Raw genomic sequence first — 11,158 nt, forward strand, 5'->3', positions numbered from 1 at the left:
TAACTACAACATAACTTGAGTAGGACTCGTGTTCAAGTAATTAAACAGTCCTAATGTCAACATAAAATCTTATTACAATCCAAATACTCTATTAATTAAGTTCATGGGTCTACCATGTGGCGCTATTTCACGATAGCGTTCATGATTAGATTGTTCTTTGTAAGGCAAGAATCAAATATTAGGATTTTCGAATTCAATCAAATATATAAATAGTAAGAGTATCATTTTTATAGAATCTTGGCTTATTATAATATATTATTGCTCAGTTCTTTCTCCTGATGACTAATATGAAGTCGAGCTTTTTGAGTTTAACATTGTGTTTAGTTATATTGAAAAGATGATGAAGTAAAAGCTTGATAGGATGCATACTTTGCAAATAATTATGTCGAGAAGGCAATGGGGTTGGTGACAAATAAAAATACTATTATTATGTTTTTCATATCACATTCTAATTTTTAGACATCTTAGACTTTGTCTCCCCTTCTTAATGTATAATTTTCTTTTTATTTTTAATCATCTATGTTCTTTGTTTTATAGCTTGTTTTGTAGGTTTATACCTTCTCTACACTCGTAGGTAGATGATATATTCCTACTGTATAGGACCGTTAGTTCCGATTTATTCATACGACCGAAAAATCTTAGGCATGACAATTTTGTTTATGGCCTGAATACAGTGCTATGACTTATTAATTAATATCCACTATTTCCCGACACTATCTTTTACAAATGCATAATGTGGATTGTTTAATCACGCACCCACTCAGATTCTGTAGCCGGTTTGTTGAAGTGAATTATTGCATAAAGAGTAAAGAAAGCATATATACATTACATTGATATGAATAGTACTATTACACCCAAAACCCTAACTCCAATTATAAACAAGGCCAACTTCTTAAGGTACAACCCTAATTAGAGGAAGTAAGCCTTAATAGCCATTAGTTTATGGGGGCCGGAAAACACTCCCCACCCAGCTTTATTTGCCCTCACTTTAGAAAAAAGCAAAAGCAGGAATAAAAAAAGTTATTACTAAACAAATGAAACGAGAAAATGGAAAGAAAAACATACAATATGCAAAGTTTCTCAACCCCATTCTCTATAAAAAAAAAAAATTAAAGGTCATAGACTTGAGCTTCTTCAACCTCATCCGAGAAAGCAAACAGTACTCATAAAGCTTTAGTTAGCAAAGTCTTGTTTGGGTGCATATACAGGGAAATATAAGAAAGTGAGAGAGAGAGAGAGAGGGAGAGCGAGGGAGAGAGAGAATAGAGAGAGAGAGCAAAAGAGAAGGGAAAACAAAGAGAAATTTTTTTCTCGCTTCCTTTTGTGATCTTTTGATTAAAGCAGCAAGCGCATCAACTGGACAAGTGTTTTTGGGAGTGGTCATAACAGCAACAAATGATGGCTGGAAACCCTAACTGGTGGAGCAGTATGCATCCACCATCTCTCTTCCCTTCTCAATATGTGCAGCTTGGATCTCCTAATTCACTCCCTCTGCCTGACCATAACCTAGAGCCTCCACAATCCTGGAGCCAGTTACTATTGTACCTCTCTCCCCCCCCCCCCTCTCTCCCTCTCTCTCTGTCGATTGATCTTTGACATAGTATTGTATGTTATGAACTGAAATGTTTTGTAAGGTACTTACTTTTAGTTATTTGTTGGATGTTTTAATCATTTTTCAGGGGTGGATTGTCCAGCCAGGAAGATACCTTTGGTACTCTGAGTCATAATTTTCAACCTAAAAGTAGGTTGGAAAGTTGGGAGGAGGACCAAATCTTGATTACACAATATCCAAGGGCTGCTCTTCCTCCTCATGGTGTTGATAGTATTATAAAGCAAGAGGCTAACTCCCAGAACAGCATTAACTTATTGGGCAGTAGTCCTCATGGAGATGAAGAATTTCAGCTGCAGGCACCTAGCAGCTGCAGGCCTGTTTGGTCCCCAGTTCAAACCATGCCAGTTTCATCCCCTAGGTCTTGTGTCACTAGTTTAAGTAATACTAATAATATATTGGACTTCTCCTGTAACAAAACTGACAATAAGAGGAACCAACATGCAGATCACTCATCTGAGGTAATTAAGGGAGAATTATATTCCTTCCAATATATACATATTGGCTTTCTTCAGTTTTGTCTTCAAGTACATTAGATTATGTTTATATATAGGTTTTTAATTTTATTTTTACTTTTAATTTATGTTTCCCATATGCACATTTGTTTGTAATAGTGTAATAGCACTGCCACTGGTGGGACAAGCAAGAAGGCCAGGGTTCAACAATCTCCAAGCCAACCACCTCTCAAGGTAGCAAAATTAATCTCTCTTCTTATTAAGTGAAGTTAAGTAAATCTCTTGTGGTTAGTCTGGTAACCAATATTATATGATCGATCCATCATCAAAATAAACAAGTGCTAAATTAACCATCTTCTAATCAAAATTTTCTTGTTAATTTACTGTGAACCAGGTGAGGAAGGAGAAGCTGGGTGATAGGATAACATCCCTTCACCAACTAGTTTCCCCGTTTGGGAAGGTGACTACTGGAGATTTCATATTTGTTGAGCTTTCTTTTTTTTTTTTTTTTTTTTTTTTTCTTTTCCTTTTCCCAAGATAAAATCCAACGAAAAGAATTTTTTTTTTCTTCCCAAAAACTCAGATCAAAGCAGCTCTTTTACTTCTTTATTTGTATTTATTTCACTTGGATTCTCTCTTTTAACATTAAAGAGGACCAGAGAGATGACTTATAAGGGGTTTGCTGTGGTGTGCATGTGTGTTTCTCTTTTGCAGACTGACACTGCTTCAGTCTTGTTAGAAGCCATTGGGTATATCAGATTCCTTCAGGGTCAAATTGAGGTGATGTTTCTATCAAATGCTATATTTTATACTCTACTCTGCTAGCAACTCAGAATCAGTGAGCGCATGCACTTAAAGTTTCAATAATTCATGCTTTTCGTTACATTATTTAGTTATATGGAAGTCTTAAACTTTATTCCTTTTTCCCTTTCCTTTCTTTGCAGGCCCTCAGCTCCCCTTACTTGGGCAATGCCTCAAAAAACACGAGGAAGCAACAGTCTGTAAGTACTTATATCCCATTTCCCAAATCATAACCAGTGCACTACATTTTTGTTCACCATTCTAAATCGGTGATGAGTGTCACTATTTCAGTGATTATGTGCAATTTAATCTATTTACTTCACAATTTTGAAATTTAACCTCATTCAAAGGTAATACGGTGGTGAGCAAAAATATTTCCTCTTTCTCTCTTCTTCTCTCTTTCTCTCACACACACATATACTTTGAGAAATTAAGCATGTGGACTAGCTAACTTAATTAATTAATTATTGTGGGCATTGATGAATTAGAATAATGTAATTGATGAAGGAGAATTTAATTACTTTAGGTTCAGGGAGGAAGGAATTGTGTATTTCCTCTAGACGCTGGTCAGGTAGCTTTATTGGATCCATCACCCCATAAAAAGCAAGGAGGGGAGGCTTTGAATATATAAATTAAAGCATCTAACAAATTAATTATTTTATTCATGATAAATAAAAGCACTCAAGGAACAAGATTCTCAGCTTTACAAAAACTTTAGTAGCATAGATTTAATGTAAATTAAAAACATGATATGCTTTTTGGATCATAAACTATAGTCACTATTGGATTCAAAAGTTGAATTTGATGATATAGAAATTGACATTAAAATTACTGATCATATGGTGATATCTTTTTTGTTTCTTTTGTCCGTTTAGCTGCTGAATGACAACTGCCTGAAAAGCAAAGGCGCTCCTAATCAGGTGCATTTTCTGAGTTTGATCACACTGTTCATTTCCATTTCTAAATTCAATACAGTAATCATATGCATCATGATGATCAGCATCATTAACCTTAAATCTCATCATTTGCCATTGATCTTTTACAATAATTACAGGAATCACAAGATCATAAGGCAAAGGATCTAAGAAGTAAAGGGTTGTGCTTGGTTCCTGTGTCATGCACTCAGCATGTTGGGAGTGACAATGGAGCTGATTATTGGGCTCCTGCTTACGGAAATGGGTTTTAATCAACCCTAATTTGACAAGCAGTACTAGCAAGTGCATGTTTTTGACTGTAGGAGCACTGCAGCATGGTACTGAGCTTTTGTAGAATGAGATAACATTATGAGCAGTCAATCTGTTGCAAGTTAAATTAAGGTTGATTGGGCATGATGTTATGCATTCTAACTTAGATTTGTGTACTGTTGCTAGCTTTATATTGTACTCATTTACTAACTAAATAACAGCTCAATGTAGTAGTACTGTTCTTGTAGGAAGAAGTACTCCATGCATCTCGCTTTATCTCTCTTTTTTATGGATAGCTTCATGAAGTTCTTGCAGGTTCTAGGATTGAAAACTATTAATTTGGACTAGAGACATAATTAATATCGAGTTATCTTGAATAAAAGGAACTTTTTATTTAAAAAATAACTTGTCAATGATAATTTGGTTTAGTGGCCTCCACTTTGTTGAAGATTGGAGGTCCTCGGTTGAAATATTTTGAACAAAAAGAAAGGGAATACTTTTTTTTTTTTTTCTTTTTTAACTAAAAAATTTAGTTCAAGTTACAGCTCAAGAGATCATACTTAGTTGAATTCTTTACTTCGCCAGAGAAGAATGATAACCAATATTAACACAAAACAAGAAAAAAATTGGTAATCGTAACACTATGATCTTGATGATAAGGAAATAAATTAGGCTTTATATATTGAAGTGGCAGGACAATATTGAAAGAATCATGATGATATACTCCACACTGAGTTCTTTTCTTCGTTTTTTTTTTTTTTTTTTTTTTTTTGTATGCATGTTTCGCTTCTGAATTTTTTTATAAATGTTGATTATAGAATGGAAAAACTTTGATCTGGTGTTCATGTTGTATGCATCAAACGAATTCGCCATCGCAACGAACTCTCATTCACAAAGACTCTAAAATTAAGATCCCATCTAACGAAATAAAGACAAATCCAACTAGGCCAAATAATCATCGATTCCAAAGCGTATTCCTCTATCATACAAGACCGTAGAAATAAGTTATACAGAACTTTTGGATCTATTAATCTCGAATTTTACTCTTGAGTATACTTCTTACACTTGCGTTGTAATTCTTTCATTAATCTCACTGCCTCACACATCCATCTTTAATGTAATTTCGAAACCCTACACATATTTTGGCCTTTGCCATATAATTTCTAGGTTTCTAGCTTACTGGAAAGTTGAGAGACTCATGCCTGACACTCATGTGGGAGATGGCTGAGCCTGACTAGAGTATGCTAAGATAGACCCCATTTTTGGGTCCTTTTGGGCCACTTTTAGAGATTGCACTCAAGTGACATGCCCCATCCCCCCACACACTCCTCAATGCAACAAAAGCACCTCAGCCTTTCGTAATCTTGACGTTATAAATTGCATCACAAAACCACACTTTAATTATTTGTAGAATCTATTTTCTTGCATGAATTGAAGCTATGTCGTTAATTCTTTAACAGATATTTCTTGTCCATTTCTCATTCTTCCCTACTCAGGTTGCAAGGACATCATCAATTAATAGAAATTTCAAAAAAGAAAGAAAGAAACAGAAAAAATTAAACCCTAATTCCAAATGCATAATACAAGCTATGTCGTTGTGTTGTTTTTTAGTTTTATTATGCTTGTGGTTTCATTTTTTGTTTGCCTGGTTAAGGACTACAAGGACATCTTCGTGATATCTCATTGCAAGGCTTCTTCGCCGAATGATCGTCATCCTTTGCAAGTTCATAAGAAAGTGAAGCAAGATTTTGTCCTCATGAGCGTTATCTTTTCATTTGGTTAGATGTGACTATGTGGGGGTAGGTTTTGTATTGTCTTTCTATATTGCGTTGTAATCTTCAAATTGTATTTCATTTTATTTGGTCAAAGAAATATTTATTATCTTTAAAAAAATCTTAGGTTAGTTGTATAGTATAAAGCTTGTTTTTGCTGTAATTTAAGAAAATAATAATCAGATTTGTTGCATGTTACAAACTAATTTTATTGCCGTAAATGTTCCATTGAAGATTGTATTTCATTTTATTTGGTCAAAGAAATATTTATTATCTTTAAAAAAATCTTAGGTTAGTTGTATAGTATAAAGTTTGTTTTTGCTGTAATTTAAGAAAATAATAATCAGATTTGTTGCATGTTACAAACTAATTTTATTGTCTTAAATGTTCCAAAGATGAGCCAAACTTTAAAAATAAAATATAATGCCCTAGCCCTAGGCTATAAAGTGTAATTAATCAATTAGATTGTCGTCCATGCATGTCGCGTGGTCCAAGGACCTAGCTCGAACCCCAAATTCTAGAGAGAAGATTGTGCAAGACCAAATTACAAAACTTACGTGTACTCTTGCATCTGTTAGAACAATTTTAGAAAATAAAATAATAATAATATAAACTCTAATAATAATAAGAATTATGAAATTAAATTACAACAACAAGTATAGATATAATCAGTGTAAACGAAACTACATAGGACTCGAGGTGTTCTTTGGTGAATAGATGCAATGGGTTTGCACCATTTGTAAACCTACACGTCTCTTGTATGTATTACGGTAAATTACCTTTTCTCACCTCAATTTTAGGTCACATAACAAACTCATGCTTCATTTTTAAAATTACAATTACTAGTAGAAAAAAACCATTTGCGCGACAGAACTTTATACAACGAAGCAACTGACATTGCGCAAGGTTTATTGGCGCGACGAACATAAGTCTTCATCGCGCAAGTTCATCGCACAACAAGTAAAGCACCAAACATTTCGTTGCGCAAAGCACCTTTGCAAGACGAGTAATATATTCCATCATGCAAAGTTTGCAAAAAAATGCGCGTAAGGCTATAAGTTGGCTCCAAAAACTTATGCGTCGTCTATATACTTGCGCGATGAATATTCGTCGCACAAGGTGTCAACATTTACTAGACAGTTAGCTTTTTTAGTCAAAATTTTTAGTGTATGTTTGACGTTTTTTTTTTTTTATGTTTTTTACAACTAAGAAAAACACCCGAGGACATTGCCGACAACTGAAGATGGGGCAGGTCACCCAGGTAACAAACGGGCATATCACGATATGATATGACGAGAGGCATCGAGCTGCACCTACGCCAAAGCAACATAGTGCATTGGTCCACGACGTGGGACAAATCTTTCAGACCAATTGCCCTATGCTATGGAAATCGTGGTGCGAGATCCCAGTGGAGTTGAAGGCCAAAATCCGCAACTTTTTATTGATAAGTACCTAGCTTTGTTTTATTCAATTTTATATAAAGTTCATATATTTATATTAAAAAAATGTTTTCCACATTTAACTTTATTTTAATTTAATATTTGTTAATTATCTGAACCACATTAATACTAGCCCATTGTGAGGCTAAGTCCCCCACCCCCTTAGTGTAGATAATATCGTTTGTTAAAAAAGAAAATACTTGCTAAATTGTAGACAAACTATAATTTCAACGAAATAAACAAGTCGATGGACAACTACCTGAACAGGTGGTTCTCGGATCGGTACAAGCAGTGGAAGAGCGACCTCCACAAACATGTTGAGTTGTTTGATGATCCGGAGGTCACTCTCGAGGAAGGACCAGGCGTGGCTCTGCACCCATTTTCTGGAGCCCCCATATATATATATATATATATATATATATATATATCTAGTATGTATGTAAATATTTATTACTTAATTATTTATAATTTTTTTAAATTATTACTAATTTGGTTATTTTATTTTATTTTCTTTAAATATTACACTAATACGTTTATTTTATGTTAACAGAAGAAGGTGAAGGCGAACAAGATCAACTTTGACAAGAAGACTCTTCTCCATCATTTTGGTTCGAGGCCCTTCTCCTATAAGATAGAGGTGCGACGACAGGTAATAAAGTGTTTAATATTGGCACTTCCAATTTCTGACAAATATTAAATATTTTTCCACATTGACCTTGTTTTTATTTCTATTTTTGTTTCAAGGGGTTCAAAATTCCCCAAGGTAAACGTCTTTAAGGACGTTTATGTTCACCCCAGGGATGAGCTCGCCAAGCAGTTGCACGTAAGTAAAAGTTAATTTTAAATTAGCTTCCAAGTATTATAGCATTTAATTTAATATTAATTATTACTAATCCGAGTTTTATTGTGATAGACGATGATGGTGAGGAGGAGCCAGTCTGTGCTTCAGGAGTCCGCCCGAGGATGCTGATGTTTCAGATCCTGACTGAGACCTTGGATCAGACCCTTAGCGTAGCCACAAGGCCAAGTCACGGCTTTGATGCATGAAGTGGCAAACCTAAGGAGTAAGCTCACGCTTATCGTTGAGGCCCTCAACTCGTCTGGCATCCGTCTCCCACCAGGCATTGTTGGCCATCGAGCCTTCACCTTCGAGCTCATCCACCTGGAGCAGCCCAAGAACCTGTCGGCCATCGAGCCCCTCCACTCGCAGCAATCCCAAGACTTGTCAACCTCCAAGCCCGTCCAGCACCCTGCCTAACAGCCCAACTTGTAGCCATCCTTGCAGCCCACCTTATTTAATGACCAAATAGATTATCACTTCCTTTTTTCTTAGTTTAAAACTTTTGATTTGTACGTACATTTATCTTTGATTATAAATACATTATTTTTCATTCTATTTATTATAGTTACAATTTAATTAAAAAAATTAATTATTATTTTAAATAAAATATGTAACCAGAACCAAATAATAATAATAATAATAATAATAAAATTAAACCCTGCGCGACGAAGACTTTGTCGCATAAAAACTAATGCAACATAAGCTTTTTTGTTGCGAAATAATTATAACGATAATATTTTAACTATTTATTTATGTCAAAATTAATTCTTTTTTGTTGTTTTAATGTTTACTAGACGAAAAATATTCGTTGCGCGAAGTTTTATTCAACGAAGGGCTTGCATCCCATTTGTTGTCTTGCGACGAAAGGCTTATCTAGCTTTATTTTTTGCATGACAAAGTGATTTAGTCCCCCTAACTTTTGTGCGACAAAGGAGAGATTCGTCGCAAACTTTGTTTTTTGCGCAATGAAATTCAAAAAATTCTTCGCGCAATGTCATTTTTCATGAACGTCGCGACGAACACTATATGACGGAATGTACATCATTTAAACATTTATGCAACATAATTTGTATTTACGCGACAAATTATCCCTTATCGCGAAAACTGTTAAATGTAGTAGTGAATCTCATACATCAATTTTTGTACATTAATATAATGCAACTCTTTACATAAGATACCACGCATTTTAGAAGAAAAAAAAAAAATACAAAACCTACCACTATTTAAATCTTTCAGTCATGCACCAAATTCCATAGCAAAGCTCCATCTTTTGCTATGCTTTTTCTCCATGTTCTTCCGTGGTTTCTTGGGTGAGTTTAAAAGGACCAGAATCTTCTCCTAATCTAAGGATGAAGATCCTCATGATCAAGAGATGTGGACCGTTGGATAAAAATTTAAAGGCTGGGTCCCTTTAAAGGTATAATAATTATAACCGTTAGATTTTCATCCAACGACCCACATCACTTGATCATGAAGATTCTTATCATGAGATTAAAAGAGGATCCTGATCCAGTTTAAAATGGTAAGGTTCTTCCTGTACATAAAGGCAGGTGCGCGGCTGAAGGATGAATTCTGCCAGCGCATGAATCTAGGCAAACTAGATTTAAATCTGGTTGGGTGTGAAGTGTTTTAGTTGGTTGTAAGGAAAGATGTAACGATTTATCTCTCACGGCCTTCCCATACGAGGTTAAAGTTGTGGCTTGAATTTTGGTGTTCCTAAGCAGTTCCACATCTTCACAAATTATAATTCCAAATAAGCCCAATGGACTTTTGCAACCGACACACCACAACCCACTCGTTCATTCCCATTATACGACTTGGGCCACTTAAGAGTGTTGGGTCCTTAGAGTGATTCGAATTAAAATGTTAATGTATTAATATTATAACGATGAAATAAAGAGTAAAACGAATAGTACCACGATTGAAATTTTTAGTGTAAAAATATGGTTTTTCGTTAAAATGAACAATAACGGGAGTTTTTCATTAAAGTTCTCTTATTTTAATGCTTGCCGACATGGTGGGAAAAGGAACAATGCACATTTTCTTTAATTTTTATTGTTATTAGAAGGAAGAATTTGAAACTATTACAATAATTTAAGAAACAAGGAGTTCCGAAACTACAACAATGAGCATAAGATGGTACACTGATGAAAAGAAGCTTGTGGCGCTAAGAACCGGATGCTTGATGTTTATACTTTTCAGATTATTCCAAGAAATCTTTCCATTCTATTGAAAAGCATATTACAAGAGAAAGCTTGCCAACTTATCTCCTTGTATGAAAAGCAGAATCCCTAAATAGCTTGAAATTGTTCTTACTATGATATAAAGCGCACGCCTTGCCCGAAGCTCATTGAGTAAAAAACTCTGTATTGGTGAGACATGATTTATGACGTTGGCATGCCTGTTGGCTTTTTGTTTGAGAAATAGGATGGGCTGTTCGGGTAGGAAGGATAAAGGCACCTTTGCTCAGTTCATCAAAGGAAATGTGTGAGGAAACTCATTGGAAGCAGCTGACTGTCTAAAGTTGGCTGTTTATTCTTATTCATTTTCAACGTCTGCTAGCTCTAACAATATTTATATTTCTTTTGCAGTATTTTGAACTTTTGCATTGTAATGACCCATCCCTAAATATTACAATTTTATAAATTTAAAGCTTGAATTTACAAAAATGCCATCTGAGGCGAAAAACATTGACTTTTATTAACCGTCTTGTTGTGTTGTGCAAGGCTTTTTTCCTTGGCGTATCCTTGTAGTATTTATCATTACGGACGGGTGGGAATGAGCAGAATCAAATTTGGAGCTAGAACAGAGATTTTACGAAATTCTAAATAATAGGGGCATTTCAGTAATTTCACGTTCTGCAAGGTATTTTCCCTAATTTTTCTTTTCTTGCTTTGTTTGGTGTGCCAATGGGGCTCACCCCTTTTTTTGCCTCCCAGCCCACACACACACTCTCTTTCTTTCTCTCTCTCTCTTTCCTTCTCTTTTCCTTTCTTCTTCTTGAAAACTCTCCCTCTCTTCTCTCATCTCTCTCTTCCTTCCTCCCCCTCTCATCTC

The 11,158-nt window shown here is 35.0% G+C and overlaps 1 protein-coding gene across 1 annotated transcript; it reads left to right on the top strand.

The window, feature by feature from the left end:
- The first annotated feature begins 1,037 nt into the window (after positions 1 to 1,037).
- LOC137708718 (transcription factor bHLH68) lies at positions 1,038 to 4,325 on the top strand. Its single transcript, XM_068447852.2, has 8 exons — positions 1,038 to 1,541; positions 1,680 to 2,070; positions 2,224 to 2,298; positions 2,459 to 2,524; positions 2,779 to 2,844; positions 3,009 to 3,065; positions 3,741 to 3,785; positions 3,920 to 4,325. Exons 1-8 carry the CDS (start codon positions 1,396 to 1,398, stop codon positions 4,049 to 4,051), a joined length of 978 nt encoding a protein of 325 aa, XP_068303953.2. The 5' UTR covers positions 1,038 to 1,395; the 3' UTR covers positions 4,052 to 4,325.
- The last annotated feature ends 6,833 nt before the right edge of the window (positions 4,326 to 11,158 follow it).

Source organism: Pyrus communis, chromosome 17 (assembly GCF_041283825.1).
Source record: "Pyrus communis isolate YQ-2024b chromosome 17, ASM4128382v1, whole genome shotgun sequence".
Classification (NCBI taxonomy): domain Eukaryota; kingdom Viridiplantae; phylum Streptophyta; class Magnoliopsida; order Rosales; family Rosaceae; genus Pyrus; species Pyrus communis.

Bases quoted from the DNA above. Each gene is read 5' to 3' on its own strand.
- LOC137708718 (XM_068447852.2), top strand. From the start codon at position 1,396: ATGATGGCTGGAAACCCTAACTGGTGGAGCAGTATGCATCCACCATCT. The intron at 2,299-2,458 runs GTAGCAAAATTA...ACTGTGAACCAG, and splicing joins CAAGCCAACCACCTCTCAAG to GTGAGGAAGGAGAAGCTGGG. The intron at 2,525-2,778 runs GTGACTACTGGA...TCTCTTTTGCAG, and splicing joins TAGTTTCCCCGTTTGGGAAG to ACTGACACTGCTTCAGTCTT.